Source organism: Dermacentor variabilis, chromosome 2 (assembly GCF_050947875.1).
Source record: "Dermacentor variabilis isolate Ectoservices chromosome 2, ASM5094787v1, whole genome shotgun sequence".
Lineage (NCBI taxonomy): Eukaryota > Metazoa > Arthropoda > Arachnida > Ixodida > Ixodidae > Dermacentor > Dermacentor variabilis.
Genome location: NC_134569.1, coordinates 184,307,578 through 184,330,397, shown reverse-complemented (window position 1 = coordinate 184,330,397; position 22,820 = coordinate 184,307,578). Strand labels below are relative to the sequence as shown.

At 45.6% G+C, this 22,820-nt stretch overlaps 1 protein-coding gene across 1 annotated transcript in view; it reads right to left on the bottom strand.

The window, feature by feature from the left end:
* Window positions 1-1,259: 1,259 nt before the first annotated feature.
* The window catches only part of LOC142572996 (phospholipid-transporting ATPase ABCA3-like), a 42,954-nt gene continuing 21,393 nt past the window's right edge, over window positions 1,260-22,820 (bottom strand). Inside the window, exons 4-8 of the mRNA XM_075682482.1 lie at window positions 20,069-20,403; window positions 12,796-12,983; window positions 5,493-5,666; window positions 3,428-3,683; window positions 1,260-1,603 (exon numbers count right to left, since the gene is read on the bottom strand). Of these exons, the coding sequence (XP_075538597.1) occupies window positions 1,433-1,603; window positions 3,428-3,683; window positions 5,493-5,666; window positions 12,796-12,983; window positions 20,069-20,403 (1,124 nt within the window). The 3' untranslated portion in view covers window positions 1,260-1,432. The remainder of the gene's footprint in view (window positions 1,604-3,427; window positions 3,684-5,492; window positions 5,667-12,795; window positions 12,984-20,068; window positions 20,404-22,820) is intronic.

The window sequence follows — 22,820 nt, the reverse complement described above, 5'->3', positions numbered from 1 at the left end:
ATCTATCTATCTATCTATCTATCTATCTATCTATCTATATAATTTTGTTCTACCACTTTTTTCTGCTTGCAGTGTGCTCAGAGCTTGTCTGAGGTGAAGTAACTAAACACAGCGCGCCATTTCTTCGCCTAGTGCTCCGCTTTCATCGTCGTCGCGGGACATAGCATCTTTGAAGCTGCAGCGTCAGGATGCACCATAACGAACTGTCTGATGCCACATTTTCTTTTGCCAATAAATACCATGCGTTATCTCAAACGAAACTTCCAGTGAAGCGGGTGAAGGGCTGGCCAGAACTTCAACAAACGCTCGGAGAAATAACACAATTGCGCGGGCTAAGCTGGCTGCGCGCACGCTTCCGCAGCTGCGCTATTTCTTGTGGCAGGAACATTGGTCTGCAGAAGTCACCAAGGACAAGCTATATAATACCTTCTTTAACTAAAATACCATACTTTACCATTTCTAATGCGCTACATTTTCATAAAAGCTATTTTCTACTCTGTTGTGAAATATTTCAATTAACCATTTTCAAACTTTGTTTTAGCATAACATTTTCTTTTCATTTTTCAATTTTATTCATTTCAACGACCATTTTCAATGTTCATTTCTGAACTATTCTGAATGTACGGTAGACAAAGTTCTGAAGTGCTTATTTCTGTATTGCTTCTTTTTCAGTGTGAAAGTGTTTGAGAGATATTGAGACGCAATGCGTATGGCGCAAACCACCGCGTTACCTAAAATGGCAATGGCGTTCTGCTGCTCAACCCGAGGTCTCGAGTTCGGTTCCCGGAGTTGGTGAATCCGTTCTAATGGTGTCGGAAGCAGAATTCCTCGTTCAGCGATATTTGCGGAGGAGGTTAATCAAGCCTAAGTGGTCAAAGTAAATACCGAGTTGTACACAAGACCATGGCATGCCTGATAGTCGGTGTTTATAACGAGCCGTTTCGGCTCCATCAGTCATTAAAGCTGCACACAGTTGGGCGGTGTACACACAGTTCACAGAGTTCACCCCCATTCAATGGGCTTTGCTTGCAATGACAAACGACATTATGGTTTTCCATTATATATTACATTCTATAGCGTTATTGTATCCGTTAATAAACGCTTATATTCATTTTAACTAGTGCAGTAGTAGGCTACAGAGTGAGTACATGTTCAAGAAAGCACTTTGCACAAGAACAAAACAGCGCTATATAAATCAAGGAGCTAACATGTCATCAGTTAGCGGCATGCTATCTTGAAGGCAGGACCTTACAATCCAATGAAGGTCAATGTCCGTACGGACCTGGCACTGTGTTATAAAAGTTGACGACAATATGAACACAACTATTCCGTATTGCGTGGTGATGAACGGGTGACTTATATACACATTCTGTAAGGTTCCTTTGTTTTCATGAAGTTCTGCGGGGCGATATCTTGAAATGCGAACTTCAAGTCAAACTTCGGTCACTGGACTCCTTTTTTCGGCGAACGAAATGAAGATCTGTTCCAAGTTGGTGTCTTGGATCAGGACATGGGCAAAGGTGTAGGATTCCTCGAGCAGTGCAACCTTCTCGAACATGGTGCTCCAACAAAGCTTCTCTTTGACGTGGAAGTCGTGGACGTTCTGCATTCGAAGATATTGCGGACGTGCAGTTAGTTTAGCATAGCTGTTCCACCAAGCACTTCACTCAGAGTTATGCAATGATCCAAATATTGCAATAATAGCACCCAAGTATTGGCCACTTGCTAAATGACGACGCACGAATGTGGCTACAAAACGATGGGTAGAGTAAGAGGCGAGAAGATCAGACTGCAAAATTCGATTGCTATCGATGCTTCTCTTGTTCTGTTTAGTAAACATATATAGAGTATATTTGTTTTAACTGTACCAAACTTTAAGAAAGTACACTTGTGGCAGGTAGCACAAATCCAACCCTTGAGGTAAATTACTCGATGAGGCGGGCATTCATTCCACGACGATCAAATGCCTAATTGACTAAGTAACAAAATTCAACAAATTACGTTCTTGTTAAATAATTTACAGCATATGTTTTGTAATTTACGAATTGTAGCCAGTTTGCACATTGACTTGGAACGAATTCTGATGGTGGCGACGGTTTATAGATATGCACCGTCAAATTTTCGGTAAATATGCACTGTTTTTCCGCATACCTTTCTAAGAAAATGGTGTGTCACGCATTCAAGCACAGAAATAACTGGGAACTCCAGTGCGTTTCGTCGTACCGAACAAATAACTCGAAACTAGTGTCATCATGAGATTTCGTTGCAGGTGGACGCGCGTTACGAACTCGCACGCTACAATTCGTAAACCGTCATATCTGGCGCAAAGCAATTAATGAAAAAGTTAATTAGTGCAATTGCGGTAATGATTTAATTGAGCACTTTGATTTCTTGTAGAAGTAATATCCGCCTCATCGAGTAGTTTAGTTCAAGGGTTAGCATTGTTCTATCTGCCACGGTCGATTTCTAAAAATTTGATGCAATTATGATGCAACTAGTATATTACGGCCGAAGGCTGAGCCTCTGTGGGCCGAAATGTTAGTTATAAAAACTGCTAACAATGAAATGTGTCCAAGTGGAGCCTTTCTGTTGGGAGGAGCGGGATGTCATGCTGCAGCAATGTGACACATTGCATTGGGCCCTAACTTTTGTCTACTGGACCTAATATGCGGGCACGTCAACACTGAAGCCTAAATTTTATCATTTTTAATTCCTTCTAATACTTGTCACTCTGGCAGCGCTGGCGCGATGTCCTTGCTGTGCCCTGAACATACCTCCAGACCGGCTGGAAAGAAGAATGTACATGTTTCTCCACTTCCTTTCGTGACCTTATCAATTATATCTATGCCATCAGTGCTCTTGACCTTGCCTTTACAAAAAAAAAAGATGACTGATTTTCGCCTGAATATACTACATGCTGCAACCGTAAAATAGTATTTTAACCTTCACCGAGGGGCCTTGAAAGTTGCTTTCAGAGAGGCTTTTCTGGCCAATTGTCACGCAGGGATAAATTACTCTCCAGCTCGGTTTCATCGAATGCACTTGTAACTTTATTCGTTAATGTGTTAGCCGTCTCTTGGTCATCTATGTCCCTTTACAGCGCCTGAAACTAAAGTTTAATTTGCCCCACAGCACAATTGAAGTCTTGAAGCTGGATTACTGTGTATAAGTGCACGATAATTCGAAATATATAATCGGCTACCTGCTAGAAATTTTACCAAACCGATTTTCAACAGTTTCGATGCATTTACTACGAAAATATACATTCCATATTTCTTCATCCCTCCCCCCCCCCCGACACACACACACACACACATTATATATATATATATATATATATATATATATATATATATATATATATATATATCCACGACACAACACCGACGCCGAGTGTCATTATTTGCTGTAAACAAAGCAATCTCACGTCATGTGTGCCGAGGACACGCGCTCCCGGGAAAAGGCTGAGCACGTCCTCTTCGAGCGTCTGGCTGGACTTGATCTCCGAGGGCGCCGCGCCTCCTTCGGTGGCCGCCGGCGGCGGCTCAGTGCGCGCCCGCACCAGCTGCATCGTGTAGCCGGTGCCGAACTTGTCACGCAGATGCTGCAGGGTGCCCAGGCAGGTCATCTGGCCGCCCACCATAATGCACATCCGGTCGCACGCCGTCTCGCACTCTTCCATGCTGAGGGGCGACGATCGGAGTGCGGTGAAGACCGGGAAGCGCCCGTAGTTTAACCAGTGCTAATTATTGCTTTTGTCGCAGATTGGCAACTGACTAAGACCACATGAATGTGATTTCGCAGTTACAAGGCAAAAGAAATATTCATGCTCGCCCACGCTCTGGGTTTCGGGAGAAACACGATGACAGAAAGAATGGCACTGTACGGGTGAGTGTACGAACTTGTGTTACTTTCATATTTGCGTAAACTCGCCATTCTATTTGTTTTAATGCCGCTGCAATCTGCCAACATGTACCGTATGTGCATGAGAACCCCTCCCCCCCTTTCTTTACCGAAATAACTGCTTGGTTTTGTCCGTCAGTAGCGCAATGTAACATACTTTATTCCCTGCAGCAATCATAAAGTAATAGCAAACCATGCATGTTTTCCTACATGCAAGGAATACTTGCTGGAAATGAAGGGCGGAGATGGAAGTCGCACGTCGTCTGCTTCATCGTATTCATTACGAGCCCATTCTAACTGCACGCAAGAACAAGGGCTTCTGCCATAAATTTCCGATTTCCATGTATTGTATGTATCTTTTTATCCCTGTGCTGGTTATTTTGATTTCAATTCGCGAAGATAGTCTGCGTGGTCGGTAGTACTTCGGAAACGGTACACTAAATTATGTAAACTATGCCATCTACGAACTTCATGCTTAGAAGCGTAGTTTACAGCATGCTATTAGTGTGCAAGGGGGTGCATGCAGGTCGAACTGGACGATGCCGAAATTAACGGTTTCGAGAGGATGTCCCTAATACACGTGGCCTAATGCTATAAGGGTTGTCAACGGACACATTTATGCGCATTGTGGCCATTAATGTTGGTGGCCTCCTCCTTTCCGAGTACGCATAATCGCTAAATGACCTATTATATATATATATATATATATATATATATATATATATATATATATATATATATATATATATATATATATATATATATATATATATGAAACTACTGTAGTTTATGTCATTGAGTGCAAAGTTGTCGCTGTCGATGCGACGTTACAGGCGGATTCTAGTTGAATATAGCGCGGAGTAGCGAACAAAGCGCAGTTTTGTGTCCGTCAATAACTCCAATTTTTACCAGGAAAACTGTATATTGGATCGACGCAATCGTACCTACGAATTTGAAACAGTTGACGTTCAAAGAATCGGCTTAGTACCACGCGTATGTTCGTGTAGCTAACGCTTTGGCGCGTGCTCTTCTTAAACTACCTTGACTCTTTTATTCAGGATAACAATTTTCCTTTCTCGTTGACAACCTATCACTTTAAACATCATGTGTATTCTGCCCTTCGACAAGCATTCTCCACCGTTATAAATAAATAACGCTACATATCACCCACTTCTTGACATATCCGTCAAATTCTATCTTGACAACCTTGGTGAAATATATTACCTTGGTAATGTCTTAGTCAAAACATTAATTTTGCAATGTCTTGAAATTACAAAAGCCGTCCTCTAACTTGTGTAGACATTACTTTTTGTAATGTCCTTCAACCTTTTGTAAGCAGTTATTGTTTCAATGAAACATTGTCCAGCTTGGTGAAAAGTAAGAAGCATACTACGCGCCTCTAGGTGTCGTCGGTTAAATCGTTGTCACCCTCTTATCGCTGTTCTGGTTAAACCTACACAACCAAACTAACCGAGAAATTGATGTTTTTAACTGCCGCAAAAAAAAAGCATTGCTATTGAATTTTGACATGGGAACGTCGAACCACGTTGATTGCAGAACGCCAGTGTGTAGACAATGACACCGCATACCCGTGAGACGTGAACACGACTGGTACGTTTCCCTCGATGCGCATCGTAGCAAGCCTGCCAGTAATCGTGTTCCTGGCCACGATGTCGATGCCGGCGAATGGCTCGTCGAGGAAGATCACCCTGGGATTTCCCAGGATGGCCAGAGCGATCGACAACTTTCGCTTGTTGCCACCACTGTTGCAAAAGACAGCAAAAGAAGACACAAGGGAGTGGAGCACTTTCGGCTCTGGCTGATGGCTTGTAACAACTATGAGAATGGCACGTATATACAGCTTTCGCCAGCATTAAGATGTATTAATGAGGACAGTTGCCTCGATTAATTTGGCAGCTTTCTTCAGCTCTGTAGAGTCGTTAGTCAACGGGATAAATATGTTCAAGAATCAGTCCTACAGAAAGTGATGCAGGTAAAGCATAAATGGCAGAATATTTAAAACAACCAGTGCCGCTCGTAACGGATAGTTGCCTAAAAAGACAATTGCCAGTTTCGCCCGAAGGGTGGAGAACCGACTGCAATAGCAAGGCGCGGTTCAGTGCAGCGCTTGAACTTGTGCGTTGGTGCCCACACCATAAGCGGGTCCGGCTACCACGAAGGCAACACACGCAGATGCGCCTAAATTTCTGGCGCCCCTAAAAGCTTAACACGCCGTGCGTAGTCTGCAATTACGTCGCACGGGAGTCACTACGCTGCCCGTATGGAGAACCAAGTCAGTAAAATTACATTGCTTTCAGTTTCGAGCACTGATATCGTTTTGTACTTTCAATAGCACTATGAGAGTACTTAAGATAGAAGGGCATGCGCTGTGAGTGCTACGTATCACGAAATTTGCTTGCGGGCTCTCGTTCTCAAAATTATGTGCAATAATTTAGTTGAGGCCGTAAGTTCTGGTGTGATCAGCTTTGGTGATTGACTAGTGTAGCAGTTTAATTCGCATATACGGCATGGATGAACCTACGGGATGCGTATACCTAAATTTTTGCGGAGCTATACTGTGACGCCCACGGCGACCGCAACGATTTCGCTCGGAGTGTCGGTATAATATATATCGCAATAAAAGATACACCAGCCCCTGTAGACCGGTGGGTATGGCGTTGTGCCGCTGATATCGCGGTCACGGATTGCATCGCACACTCAAAGTACAGTCGTGTACTTAGATTTAGCCATAGAGGTAATATAACGAATCTAGAGAACATAGCCCTCATAGCGCCCATGCATGTCAATCGGTAACCGCAATGGCACCGTCATTATGCTATTCCGTGAAAAAAAAAAAGAAAGTTTCGTTAAAGTACCGCCAAAAAAGTAACAATTTCGTGTCCAATAACTATTTTGCTAAAAGAACAGGTTCGTATTTCTTATATTTTGCGATGAATTAATTGGCTCTTGTGAGCCCTATCGAGCAATGCCTCTGGCTCAAGAGATAGCCGGCCTGTGCAAAACCGTGCGGAATGATGTTGCTCCCTCGAACGCTGCTATTTCGTCTGTTCTTTTCTCATTTAATTGCGCGCTTGTTCGACGTGTGTCGTGCGCTTCACTTCAAATTTTGTCTGAGCTGGCCCACCGGCATTTATTGGCGAAAGGTGCAGGCTGTTTGTTATCTTGCATGTTCACGCTGCTGCCGACGAGGCGCTGTTTCATTGTGACGATACTGCGAAGCACTACACGCGAACAAACAGCGCGCTGTGTTCGTTCAGTCTCCGTAACACAGGCTCTGGGCGCCATATAGAGGTGTCAAAATTGGTAAGTCGAAATGCTTGCTAAGTGGTGCAACGTTGTCTTGTCTGATAACTGTTCGTTATGAATACGTGGTGTCGCATGTAATCGTGAAAGCTTCGAAGACTCTGTCAATGGGCTTCCTTTTGTTGCTATATATTGCCACATTGTGCTGGTCATAGTAATTTTCAGTCATTGAAACATGTGTCTTATTTGGTTATGCATACAGTATCCATAATTCTGGACGAATAAACGTGAAGTCACTTTTGAAACCTCTCTGAAACTGTCATTTATTCTCATCCTACTCCCTCACGTTCCTAAGGACCGTACAGAAGCAATTGTCGTCAGTAATAGCCTAATTATGTTCACCTTATGACACTCGTCATTCCCATAGCTTAATGACACGCTTAATGACACGCTGGCACGTCAGCTGAGGTGAATCGTAAGCTTAGCGAACAAAAAGTGGAGAGTCACTTAAGTATCCTTATGTGATTTGAATATGAAAGCACAACTTCTCTATGTTGTAACCCTACGTTAAATCTCTACCTTAATTTGTACCAACCTTAATCCATCTTATTCCACTTCAATTCACCTTAATCCACTTAGATTCATCAAATTTCCGTGCGACTGACCGCTCGAGGCACTTTGCGTGCATTCGCGGGCTGCATTCACGCTTGAAGAAAACATTTATGTAGCACCTATTGTGCAATAGAAGGGTCTATGTCACGGGAGTTTCTCATGTCACTCTACAGTTTCCTTATTGACACTTTTCACCTAGTTATTTTAGGATTATTTATCTAATTAGGCGGAATGCAAAAATGTAATCTGAGTATCTACATGCGACGGCATACAGCATTATGTTGCTTCCGTCCAGCTACGTGGCATTTGCATACTTTAAGTTTGGCTCACCTTACGTGTAACAACGGGTATACCTTGGGAGTCATGTGCACGCAGCTGCTTAGCAGGAAAGCCAACGTTGCGCGCCACCACGCCTATGTTGCATTCATTTCCCATTCCCTCTCGCCTGACCACGCTAAGCCACGCCCCCTCAAGGGTTGCAGAATTAAGCGTCGCTTCGTCCTATATATCACTAGACCCCGTTCCATACATAGCAGTCAACGCTGGGGAAGCTAGAGAGACTTCTTGCAGGGGCTTCGATCGCACTTTCATGTAGTTCCATGTTTTGCTTTTACCGTCATTGTGTGCAACTGATCTTTAGGTAGGCTCAACATTGAATAAAATAAGTTTTAATTCTTAGAAACAAACACACTGTGGTATACGGCTTCTAAGGCGTTATTTTAGGTCATTTTTTATTTTTTGCCGTTCTTCTGGGGTTTTTTTTTTTTACTTGCAACCCATCGCGATCAAGCCCTCGCGTGCATGCTCGCGCTAGCCACCGCTGTTGGCGCGCAGCGAAGCATGGACGGAATGCGCGGAGTGACAAATTTTCTTTACCAAACTTCGGGATGATTTTTAATTAAATTATGGGGTTTTCCGTGCCAAAACCACTTTCTGATTATGAGGCACGCCGTAGGGGAGGGCTCCGGAAATTTTGATCACCTGGAGTTCTTTAACGTGCACATAAATCTAAGTACACGGGTGTTCTCGCACTTCGCCCCCATATAGATGCGGCCGCCGTGTTCGCGATGATTCTTCTCATACGGACCAACTCGCCGAAGCCGACGCTGGCGCCGACACCTACGACGGACTTTCAGCGACGTGGGACCTTTTCCGCTGTCACGTTAATTAATACACGGAGGCAACGTGGCACGGCGCCAACAGATGTCCTGCAAGGTCTAAATGAAGCGACAAGCCTAAATTTGGAGGAACTTGGTGCACATTGGGGGTATACGGTGCAGGCGAACGTTTCAGAATGCAGCTTAGTTCACGGCTAAATGAACCCTGCTAAACCATAGATACTGAGCCTCTCACAACGCTGGCGCGACGAGGAATGCCAGAAGAAACGGTACCAGTGTGGCGCATAAACAGTGCGCCAGATGAGAACCGACGTCACTAGAACCAAACTAACGTTAATAATGGCGGTGGAAAACTGTCGCCATTTGTCAGTGCCCAATAAAATATATCGGGCACAGACAAAAAAAAAAAGAAAACGCACTGCGAGTCTTTGGAGGCCTTCTGAACTTCCACGAGCAGGCCGCGCATGCGCCCTTGATGCCACTGCAACGTGACGTCGCCGATGGTGCAAACGTGCCTCGAGTTTGCAAACACTGCCTATCGCTCTAAATACGAGGTACTTTTTTTCTTCAGACCACAACGCATTTTTTAATCGCCTGCGCCACATAGCAGATGTGTAGTTCTTGAGCCGGTTCACTCAAAGCGGCAGACATTACTCGCAATAATAAATCAAGATGCATAATCGATTAACGAAAATCTCTAAATTTTCAAATGATGACTTTACGGCACATATTGCAATTTATGTATCGTAGCCGATGTGTTTCCAAGGCGTAATTACTCGGCACGAATTCTGAGGATGTTACCGATTTGCCATAATCTAAGTATGTGACGTCATGACTACTGTGCACTTCGCGTGCGACCTCGCACTTTCAGTTATCAAGGTGACATTTCTATGCCTGCACATCGTACAAACTTTTCGTTTCCTTCACACTGTGACGCACTCGTAGACGCTCGACGCACCGAGTTTTCTGTTACACACCTCCAAGGTGGACTGAAGTGCGCCTATATTACCATAGAGAAATACGCGGCCGATGTCCGGATCGAACAGCAGCCAAGCGCTCCAACTGTTTGGCCACAATCGCACATATGCTCCTCTAGCACCAAAGTAGTTCTTGAACGGCCTGGCGTGTGTGTTAGGTCCAGTTGCTCGCATTATTTCCCAATATGAACTAGCGCTTTGAGACGCTGTGTTAGGCATCACTGCCTTCGTGATCGGCCCATATTTTTTATTACATACCTCCTAAGTGAGGGAAGACCGCCCCCCTCCTTAATTCAATCGCATTAAAATATTTTTTGTGAACTTAAACTGCGCTAGGGACGAGACACCGATGTAGAAGAAGACAGGACGTATGCAGACTAACAACTGGTTTATCGAAATCACACAATGCTGCTTCTTCGAACCATGCGCATGCCAAAGCCAGATCATAACCGCGTGACTATGGAACACTCCCTCGCCAAGTCCCCATCTACACCAAAAATCAATCTCTTTCTTGAGAAGATACACTGACGGTTCGCTGACGCACCTATCTGGACCATGTCTTGCTATCAAGGACGCTTCCAAGATTTCACGTGCCCTTTGGTCCCTTGCTCGCCCTAACACCTCTTTTAACGCGATAGCGTTAAGGAGCTCGTGTCGCAGAAAAGCCGGTGTCGTCGGCGTCGGTGTCGGCGTCCGCGGCGTTGGCCGTGAGCGACAAATCACGGCAGGCACTTCATAAATAAAAAGCAACTTCCAAGATGGGCTGGGTGGGAATCGAACCAGGGTCTCCGGAGAGTGAGACGGAGACGTTACCACTGAGCCACGAGTTCGATGCTTCAGAGCGGTACAAAAGCGCCTCTAGTGAACGCGGTGTTGCCTTAGAAACGAGCTGTTTCTAAGGCTCAGGCGTGCGTCGCTTGCTCAGGCGCACATTTCGTTGTCGCGCCGAACGCTGCGTTGCTCGACGCTCACCGCGTCCGATGCGGGGCGCGTAGTCGCTGCGCCGTAGCCCATTGTCTTACACCCCTTGGCGGGTCGACGGGAACGCTGTCGCGTTCCATTCTTGAAGGCGAAGCTTAAGCGTCCTCCAATTTTTTTGTCAAAAACCTGCCTGCGCTTCTTCACACATGACCTATAATGAACTTGCAGTTGCTCCCCGCTGCCGTATTTTAATCAGTTAGAGTGCTGCATTAAACGATTGATGATACATTATCTGATTTTCTCCACATAGAACATTCCACAGTTAAGCGGAAACTCGTACACCATCTCTGTTCTACATGGTACATACGTGCGTCTGTGCTTTATGCCACATCCATCACTCATGGGTTTATCTACGTTAGAAAGGGCGGATAAACGCGACAACTGGCAGGGCGCTGAAAAAATCACAACACCAAATTTTCCGGTCATCCTCTTCATCCCATGCGAAACCTTATGGACATAGGAGCATTACCTAAGTCTTTCGCCTGTTTCTCTTTTCTTCTAACTCAACCCCAGTGTCGTTGTTATGGTGGCATATGACCTTCAACAGTGACTCAGCTATGGCCTGAAGTAGGGCCTGCGGAAAACCTGCATTACGGAGACGTTTCACCTGGGAGGAAAAACTAGCTTGGACCTAATGGTGACATTATTTGGCAGGAGTTTACCTCAAGTATGACCATGCAATGCCCCTCTTAACCACCTTTGAGTGACGCCAATCGAACGACAGAAGTGTCTTATCTGAACGAGGCGAATACGACCAACATAGGTGGTCCTTGTCATCAAAGAACAGCCTAATGTCTAAAAACTGCAAAGAAGTATTCTCGGGAAATTCAAAAGTAAAATTCAACTAGGTGGGTGTGTATTTGAAGGACTGAAGAATGTACTTCGCTACCTCTTCACAGTCATCTGAGCTAGTATTAAACAGGATTAAAAAGTTGTCCACGTATCTAACGGCACGAACTATGCGGTCGTCAGCAAGCACCCGCGACAACAAGCTAATTCCGCTAAAAAGGTCTCATTGAGCACCACTGCAACACTTGATGCAATACGTATACCTCGTTTTTGTACATAAAAGTTATCGTGAAACCTCACAACGGTTAAGGTAAGCTACACATTACAACTTTAGGAACCCACCTACGGAGACACCACTCGCATTTTGGAAACCTACCGATCCCGAACGTTCAATGCACTCGCGAACCACCTGCAACAGGTCCTCATGAAGAATCGAGTTGAATGGCTCCTCGATGTGAACCGAGAAGCCCGAGGTCGCACCCGGCACGTCATCTTCACTAGTCTTTCTGAGCTAGCAATCTTGTATGGGTCCTCAGGTGCCAGCAACTTGAGCTGTCTTTGCAGATACCGAAAACGAAGCTGTCAGGACGAGCAAAGGACCAAAAGGCACGTGAAGTCTTGGAGATCCCTTGATAGCAAGATATGGCCCATATGCGTCAGAGAACCGTCAGATTTTTTTTTTTCAAGAAAGAGCTTGATTTTTTGGTGTATATAGCGGCTTGGTGAGGCAGTGTTCCGTGGTCACGCGGCTACGACCTCGCTTGGGCATGCGCACGGTTCGAAAAGGCAGTCTTGTAGGATTTCCATAAAGGAGTTGTTAGTCTGCATTCATCCAGTCTTCTTCTACCTCGGCGTCTCGTCCCAAGCGCAGTTTAAGTTCACAGAAAGATATATGTCTTACCAACTAGCCTCCTAACACACTCTTCCTTGAGTTCACTAAAATATGCATGATAGACGAATATCTTGCGCCCGTTTACCATTTATTTATTGTACGCGCGCGTCAGCATGAGCGCACGTTTTCTAAGCGTTTTTTGTAATGCACAATACCAACTGCACAATATTGCACAGCTGCTCGATACCAACACTTTCTTTCACTCTTCTGTTTCAGTTGGTGCCCGCGCACGCGTTAAGCGCCAACCATGCAAACGCACCTGTATGTCCCGCACTGATTTCGCGCATACTTCTCCACGTCGACGAGCGAAATGGCCGCTTGCACCACCCCTTCTACGAGGAATCCAGGGATGCCACGAAGGCGAGCGAATAGGCGCAGGTGTTCGAACGCACTCAGCTTCTCCAGCAGCCCGTTGGTCTGCGGGCAGTAGCCGATGAAGGACTGCCACTGCAAAACCGAACGACGGTAACCAAGCGTCAGTGCAATGTCGGATGCCCATATCGCCATTAGCGTTGAAAGTGCTAAAGATCCGGACGGGTCAGATGGAGATTCGTACTACAACCGCTGGGGGCACCTGAAACAAGAATCTAGGGGCAGAAACCTGGAGGCTTACGAAAAGGGTTCTACTCAAATTGAGGACGACGCAACGAGCTATGGAAAGAAGAATGATAGGTGTAACGTTAAGGGATAAGAAAAGAGCAGATTGGGTGAGGAAACAAACGCGAGTTAATGACATCTTAGCTGAAATCAAGAAAAAGAAATGGGCATGGGCAGGACATGTAATGAGGAGGGAAGATAACCGATGGTCATTAAGGGTTACGGACTGGATCCCAAGGGAAAGGAAGCGTAGCAGGGGGCGGCAGAAAGTTAGGTGGGCGGATGAGATTAAGAAGTTTGCAGGCAAGGCATGGCCACAATTAGTACATGACCGGGGTTGTTGCAGAAGTACAGGAGAGGCATTTTCTCTGCAGTGGGTGTAACCAGAATGATGATGAAACTAGAATAGGCCACCAAGTACAGTCGGTGAGTCATCGCCGATGAGTCAGTGAGCTAGTTTCTCTGAAAAATCCTCTTTCTGGCTGCCGATTAATTGTGGATCAGCGTATCTTTATTTGAGCTACGATTCGGAGGCCACGACCGATTTGCACGTGGTCTTCCACTTCGGGAAAGCTTGTCAGTCCGCCTCTTGCGCACTGCAGTGCTGCCAACGTACAAAGCAAGTTGTCCGTGAACTCCGCTAAAAAAATTCCGCAGATTTCTTTGGCTCATTGAAAAATGTGGTAGTTCGGTTTTCAATGTAATTCCTGTAATGATACATTTTTTTGTGCTTTGCAAATATACTGCAAATTCTATACCTTAATTTTATTTCTGAGCACGTTTTCAAATTTGAAATAATTAAGTTACTAGTCTCAAAGCTGAAAAATGTTGCAGTGCAAGATGGTTGATAACAAAGATTCGTGTTCGAAACCATAATCGCAGAAGACATTAACACCTACTTGCAGTGTTGTTTTGTTTCACTCCTAGACCGAAGTGCCTTATTGTAAAAAATATGGGCGCCGGGCCTCACTTGCAGAATGTAACAGCGTCAGAACAGTGCATCACCGCGTGGCCCCAATGTCAAAGATTTGATTAGTATTCTTTAAATGCCGTGTACTGACGTAGCACCGCCATGCTTACGTGCACACGCATCATCTGCAGTGGAACAGGAATACGCGCGGCTTATTAACGCGAGAGCATTAAGGGCCCGTGTCGTAGAAAACCCTACGTCAGTCGTCGTTTCGATAAAAATATTTTCGAACCAACCATACCCAGACCCACCATGTGGCGAAAGGAAATACTGAACTAATTGAATTTATCAAGCTAAAATACGTAGAAAAGTCGTAAAGTATATTAACATCTGATTGTAATTTGACTACACGAGAAAACAATTTTGTTACGCGAAAACTCAAAGAAATCACTTTTCCAGCGTTTCTGCCAATTCATATATCGGCCACAGCGTCCCCCATTAGCGCGCGTAGGCGCGCTCGGTTCTTTGCAACAAGACCATCCAGATGGCGCCGGCCTCCGCCGCATTGCGGCCCACACAAGATGCCAAGTTTCTACGATAAAGCCCGCCTTCGTGCATAGCGTTCGCCGCAAACGTTTCCCTGTAAACATTGCGGTTACATACGCTCCAGTGGCCGGGAAGCGTGAGAAGCAGTCAGGGGTCTTTAAATGCTATCGCGTTCCACTCGTAAAGGCGAAGCTTAAGCGTCCTCTATATTTTGCTATATACTTGCTCCAGAGCGAAACTCACCCAACACATGACCCCTGTGACTTTGTCGGAAGTGGCTCTGCGTATGGACGCGTGCTGAGTCGGCTGCTCAGCATCACGACCTGCGGTGTCGTGTTCGGCGCTAGATATATATGTGTCCCCTTCCGCACAGATTTTGTATGTTGCTTTCCTTGCTGTTCCAGAATATGTTTCTTCCGCAGGTTATAGATAAACATATCATTCAGCGTGCAATGACATTGACAAAGAAGCTGGAGGCACGAACGGCAAATTAGCGATAGTAATAATTCGTTAAAAAGCCCAGGACATCTATATCCTGTCGTTTACTTGGCGATATGTGTTCAATGCGTTGCAGTACGATCAAAAGTCATAGAACACCTATTAATGCGAAGGTAATATGCGGTGACTGGATTCAAACACGCTGTGACGTCAGCAGCTTCACCGTTTCAGTGTCGTCCTAATTAGCACGAATGTTAGCTAGATTTAGGAAAATTGTCCTGTTTCGCTAAAACGAGGCGTCCAAATCCTAGATGTTGGGAATTTTCTCTAGGGTTAGCGGCACTGCAGGCGCAAAGGCAGCGAAGTCACGCCCGCGTTCAGAGCGCAATACCTCGACGTCACTGTCTCGCGGCATGGTTGAGACAGCCATGGCCTAGTGTGAACGTGTTGAACCGCACTGCGAAACATCAGCTTTGCAGCCCCCGTGATCATTTTTTTTCTTTGGCTGCCTTTTAAGACGTGGCCATGTCCACTGGCAGATACATACGGCATCATCACGGGATTCCTGAGCTATCGTCATCCTCGGAACGAGGCGTAAACGTGCGGGTGCCGCAAATGAACGACTTCAGAAAAGTCAGCGCCGCTTGTAGCACGAACGCAATTATGGAAACTTTGAGGGTCAGTTTGGGTATTGGAAGCCACGCGGTGTGCAACTATATGCCGAAACCGCCGCGGGGTGACGCGACGAGCTCGATCGCCTTATGCATGTGCTGGATTGAATCATCTGGAGCGAAGAGGTGTGCGATAGTGTGCTGCAATAATAGTGACTGGCATAATAAAGAACGGAATGAATCCGTGTGGCCAAGTTCGCGGACCCCTGCTGCAGCTGTCTGTACGTGTTACTTGTACTTAAAGATGTACGGCTTTCATCGCGGATACAGAAATTTGCTCATCCGCCAGCGTTGTATCGCTAACGTTCAAACAGTGTGCTTCAGCCCCAGAGCGTTGGCAAGAGAGTAGGGCTCGTCAACCAATGACCAAGGGCATAGCGCTGCTTCCTGTCGTAGTAAGTTTCGCACCCAGTGCATACACACATCTACCTCAACTGGCACGGAATCTAACGCCCACTCTATCGCCATCGTGTCAATAGGAGAACGGGCGCACACTTGAATATATGCGCACCATATGCGCACAATAAATGACGGATTACACCGATAGCGCACGAATGGTCGAAGATAAGAGAGTTACTAGCGACAATACACCTTTGCTACAATGTACGAAACAACTACCTTTCAAGCCTTGCGCAAAGCAAGAACAAATCTATTGGAACTCAATACACCCGCGACCAATTAGGCTGAAATAATCAAATATAACCGCATCAAGGAAATTTGCTGAACCAGAAATGTGACAAGCCGCTATTCAAAATATTTGCGAAATGGCCAACAAAGAGCAAAACACACTAGTCCTGATTCAATTCATGAGCGGAATATTCGGATATAGCTTGGAAACCTCCCCCCCCCCCCCCCCCCCCCCCCCCCCATATTTAGCCTCGCTCTTAAAAGAAGCACTATATACGCTGCTCGCGCAGTAGTTTGGGCATCGCTTAATCAGCTTGCAAAGCGCTTTTGCATGTTCTCTGAAGCTGTTGCCAAAGCTTCGTGTCGTCAACCAAGTGAAATCTATGGCATCTCCCGTAACAGAGGTTTGCTAAGCCGCACCGGCGTCATACACACCCATTGTAAACACGCAGGCCATGGAGGCAGTTTAGGCAAGCAATGGACGCGTCACGACGTCATCAAACATGGCAGCGCCCACAGGATCGCCACGAAAATGCTCAATACAGGGACACTATCTCGCCAAGCTCGCCATCGAAACGCTGGGAAAACTGCGTGCTCTGGTTGGTCTCTGTGGGTGAGCGTGGTGACGTGAGCCAGACGGGTTCACGGCGCTGGCGCTTCGACGTGCACGAAATGCCTCGCGCTGTCTGTGCACGCTGGCCCTATGCACGGAAGTGTGTGGGGAGAAGCTGGCGCTTTTTTTCGCGGGCGCTTTGGCTGCGCTCGCCGACGCAGCCTCCGTTCCGTGAGTAATGTCTGAGAAGTTATCTGCTCCCGAAACACGCGAAACGCTTGTAAACGTTGTCGGACGGCTGCTGCAATCAATAGGGGTTGCGCAGCATTTTGTGAAGAAGTGCGCTGTGGCGTGCTGTAAAAAATGAAAAACACACTCGCAGGAACGGCGCAGCTCTTGCCACTATACACCAAGGCGTATTTTTGTGCACAGGCTTTGGAGGTAGCCCCTGTGGCAGCAATGTTTACATGGCATTTGTCGGTGGTTCCCCGCAACTTGTCAAAACGCGTTGAAAGACACATTGAAGGACATTCGTTCGATGCAACATTTTCGGTATTCTAATCTGTATGAGGCATATGCTATAGCTGATAAGACAGCTGGTAAGGAGCCCCGCGTGAAATGTCGACACGGGGTTCACGTGAGCGCTCTATTAGAATCACGCGCCCGGCCGATACCCACGATGACGTCACGATCGTCTTCGCCATCAGAGCCCGCTAACCGACCTACGGCGTCTCCCGCAGACGATGCTTCTCGTTTTTATTGCCATAGCAATTATACGAACACTCCAATCGAATTCTCCGAAGTCGTCGGGGTCGCCGTGAGGCTCCTCATATATTCAGGTAGATGTATGCTATAGACCCTTTGCACCCACAATGAGGCATTAATGCGTTCATGAACCCAGAGAACTTCCGGTCAACGATTTTCGACAGTCCAGTTAGCCAAGAAAGAAGAAGTATTTTGTCGCGCAGTATACTGTAGGCACAAATTCTTGATGTTTTCAGATTTAAAGGACGTCCGCCATGCACCGAGCTTAGCTTTTTTTTTACCGATTAGCTTTTTTTTGCACCTAACAATACAATTCACTTGTCAAGCACCCCAACTCTGCAACAAAACAGGTGTCGGCTGGAGGGTCCTATAAATTTATAGACTATTGTAACTTGTGTTGTTCTGGAGGGCTGAACAGGAAGTCTTCTGGGCACTCTGTAAGCACAATAAGGGTCTATACACCACGCCCTGCTGGCTTACTCGTGGTATATGCGGGCTCTATTGCCACACCATTCTATCACTAAGGTTGCTCAGACCAGCTCTGACAGTCTTGACATTATTCCTCTGAATTTTTATAATGGCAGCCCACACACAAATGTCATGAAAGGAAGCACCCCCCGACAGCACATGCATCTTAAGTATTCTCAAACTTTAATATTTAAAAGTGCAAAACAATGGCTGAGCTCAAGCCTTACAATGACGTAATTTCACTGGCGCAGCTGTGCACTACCTCGAGGATGTGGTGGTAGTGCAAAAGTGGTGATAAATTCGCTATAAAAAGATGTTGGCTTTTATTAATCAAGATATATGGAATTGTCCTGTGGCACGATTCAAACAGAGGACCCCTAGCACAACAGCTCATTTTTACTTAGCCAGCTTACGTTTACTTCAGTTCACACTGCCGCTACAGCTACCTGTCTTGCACTTCGTGTTATTGTTGCTTAGAACATTAGAATAGAACCCTACAAAAGTACGTACCTGTGTTTCAACTTTTTCAATGTGTCCGGCGAAAATTTCAATTATTCAACTAATCGATGAAAAACTCTCCATCCAAACCGATGAATCGATTAAGGGCTAATATAATGAATTATTAATCGTTCATTGAAAAAAAAATTAATCGACCATCCCTAAACTCGATGCGACACGGAGTGTGCAGGAAATGCATAACGTATCATTATTGGTCATGAGGAGGCACCGTTTTTCAGCCCGTGATTTCATTACAGGCACTACAATTTACTTGTGCAACCGGTCAAAAGAAATGACCTTATTCTAAATTGGGCTATGAATTTCTAATATAGCAAATGTTAGTTATACATTTACAATGGTAGCGCAGTTGTTTAATTAGGTCAATTAGATTTTTAAGAAACTTTACAATAAAGAAAGATAGAAGTTTGATACGTTGCAGAGGGAGATTAAATGCCATCCGCTGAGGTTATATTCACGAAGTTCTCTCTTCTGGTAAACTTTCTTCTCTCTTCTGGTCTCTCACGCAGAGATCGCAAGCCTGCGTTAATGAATATGTGACATGACGGGAAACCTATACTGACAAATCGGCACAAGAAAGCAACGGTACATTTTTGATGTTGTTCACTTTAAGATGCCTTGAAGCGTTGCAATCGCTGTCGCATTGCAATTATTATTTCCGGCCCAGTGTTTTTTTTTTTTTTGCTTTAAGTAATGCCAATACCTTACGAGGTACTGAACTTCACGAAGAGAAAAGGCGAACTGAAAGCAATTTTACAGATCGCTGTTGCAGAAAAATTGGGTAATAATTCTTTTTGACTTTTATGCCACAAACCACTTTATTTATATATAAAATTCGCACACGTTGCGCTAAACTGCGATTCGGCCTCTAAGGCTCGCCTTTGGCACCTACCACGTATATGATAGTCGACTTGCATAACAACAGGGGCATGCAATGAACTTTCAAATAATTTAACATCATAACTCACACGCATTCCACACTGTGAATTTAGAAATTTGGCATGTGACTATCTCCCGTAAATAAAAAAGAACCATAGAAGGCTTCGATATATTACGATAATCACTGTGAAAATGTGTTTTTTGCTTTCTTTTGTCTTCATATGCAACAAAACGGTTTTACGCCAAAAAAAAAAATTCTGACCGTGTAGCGTTAAAAAATAACAATTAGCTGCTGTTCTTTATAGCAAAATAAACTATTACGGTTGGTTCTTCGCATTACTCCTGTTAAGTGTGAAGTGGTGCTGAGATTCAGCGAAATGGGACTACAGAAGGAAATAATGGAAACAGTATTGTATCTCGGTCGAGGAGCGCTAGCACCGATAGACGGGCTCACTCACTCGCGGCACTGGCATTATTTGACATCAGTGAAAAAGTGGGATGCGGAACGCCATCGCGCAACTGTCGCTTAAAACTCCCTTCACCGCAGCGACAAGATCCGCACCTGCCTACGGGATTTCGACAGCCTGACGTCGGACATGTAGGCGTCGCCCGAGCTCAGGTCCACGAGACCCGCGAGCATCTGGAAAGTCGTGCTCTTTCCGGCGCCGTTCACGCCGAGCAGCCCAAAGCACTCGCCGCGACGAAGAGCCAGATTGATGCCCTTGACGGCCTCGAAGGAACCGAACCACTTGTGCAGGTTTTGCGCCACGAGCGTGTAGCCCTGCTGCTCGAGCTCGGGCGACGCGCCGGTAACGGCCAGATGCTCGACGAGGTCCTTTTCGGCCTTGACGTCTTCGTCCACGATGTCCTCCTTTCCGCGAAGTCGAAATCGGGCGTCTGCAAGCAGAGATCGAGAAATGGAATCCACGCTGGCCATAACGAAAAACGTTTCCATTCAAATTCTGCGATCAGCCCCCCGCGATTGATCAAACATGTTTTGGACCACCCCCCCACTTCACCTGTCTGTGACGCGACGTCACGAAAACCGCGATAGCTCCCCATCTGATTATACTAGGAGAATACCAGCAACCTTGAGAGTAGAAAAAATCGAGAGGCAGACATAGACAAAGAGACAGGAAGGTGGCTGGACTAACAACTGAACATCATTCATGAAAACGACGTCCCCCTAGTCCGCACAGAACATGCGCAAGGCACAGCAAAACGAAAACACGGTCAACTACTTATCTATACACGTCTACCTCCGTCTGCCTGCCTCTCCATTTTTTCTACTCTCAAGTTTGCTGGCATTCTCGTAGTATAACCATATACCAACTTACCCAAAACGCCACTTTCATGATCCCCATGTGGTATGACGTGTACACATTGATTATGCATTATTGGACCGAGCAAAAGAAAAATTGTTATTTCTGATTCGACGCCTTTTCGCCATTTGTCCTCGGCTATTGGTCAAAAGTTTTCGGGCTGCACCCACTTCACTTGCCTGTCACGCGACGTCACAAAATCGTAAAAACTCACCACGTCGATGAGACGTGTACACGTTAAAGATGTATTATTATGCCGAACAAAACTGACTTTTCTTTCGAATAGCCGCAGGCTGCCGCTTCCCGAAAGGAATAAAAGATGGCTGCCGCCGGTCGCTCAGGCACTGGCTACTCGCACTTTAATTGCGTATAATAAAAATTTTTGGTGTGGCCGTGTAACGTTTTCGAGCAATTTCGGCCCGTTTCCGACCTCGATCTACCAACTCTTCTTTGCTGAGGATCCATTTTAGCGTCATTCTTAAGCTTCTGCTGCATGCCGTCGCGATTTGCGACCAGCCACCGCAAGCTAAGTAAGAGAAAGCGGACCAATCGCAGATGCCGGCACCACCTTTTTCATCCGGTTATCGATTTTCAGTGCAGTGGCTCGGCCCTATCAAATCCATTTCCAGTTGAGCGTGCTCCTCGCCTCTTGTCAGCCAATTAGATAAGACAAGCAGCTTAGAGTAGGCAATGCTCGTTTTTCAAGCAAACAAAAGTGACCTCCTATAAAAGAGGAGAGCGTTTGAATGGTCTGTTCAGACAACCCTGCGGTTGACCGCCCGATGCTTGCGTCGGCAGTTACGCTAATTTGACGTCAGGCGATTGAAAAAAAAATTATGGGGTTTTACGTGCCAAAACCACTTTCTGAATATGAGGCACGTCGTAGTGGAGGACTCCGGAAATTTCGACCACCTGGGGTTCTTTAACGTGCACCAATCTAAGTACACGGGCATTTTCACATTTCGCCCCCATAGGAATGCGGCCGCCGTGGCCGGGATTCGATCCCGCGACCTCGTGCTCAGCAGCCCAACACCATAGCCACTGAGCAACCACGGCGGGTGTCAGGAGATTGGAATTAAAACATATTGTAATGGTTTTTCGTTATAGGGCCCCACAACACAACATGGCCTGGAAAGGCTGCGTGTCACTGAAAACTTGCATGTGCTTGTAATTTCTTTTTTTCACTTCATGGTGGAATCTGCACCTCGGCATAAGTTACGCTATACCAGATAAAAAGCAAAGGTAAATTGAATCATGGACATTGGCGAAAGAGAATTCAGTGTAAAACTGAAAGTACATGAAGTATACCCGAGCCTAGTGCCATCAATTGTCTATCTGCAGTTTGCGTTGTGTAGTGGAAGCGCAAAAATAAATAATTCGAACTAGCACCCACACACCGAAAACAAGCTCGATCGTGTCACGGTGTCCGCTAGAATCAAAAGAATGTGTGCAGTTTGCAAGTGAATGAAAACAGCTTGTGTTATCTAAAGTACGAATAAAAATTCCAAGTAAGCAATACACATATATCATTGATTGTGACACGGTAAAAGCGGGAAATTTCTTCGAATGCGCTGTAGCAGCAATATACCAGCAAAATTGAAATAAACTGTTTCGGCTTCTGTTTTCAAAAACAAGCATGCTCGCAAGGCCACACTTTGGCACACAGCGCAATATGTATTACCCAACAACGTATTCGATGCATCATAGCATTTCTACTGACGATAGCCCGTGTCTATTCCCCTCTGACCACCGTAAGAGAAAGCAACTTGACGGTATAATAAAAACAAACGTGTTGCTTATAAACACAATATCAAGGACAATGCATAAAACATTTCAATTATCAAAGTTAGTCTAGAGGTGAATGGCCTTTACATAACTTCGTGCACGTTAACCCTAAGGCCCGATTTCCCGAAACCTTGCTCAAATCAACGTGGTGTGAAACGCAATCGCACATTACCGATACTGAGACAATGTCTCGATGCTACCACGTGA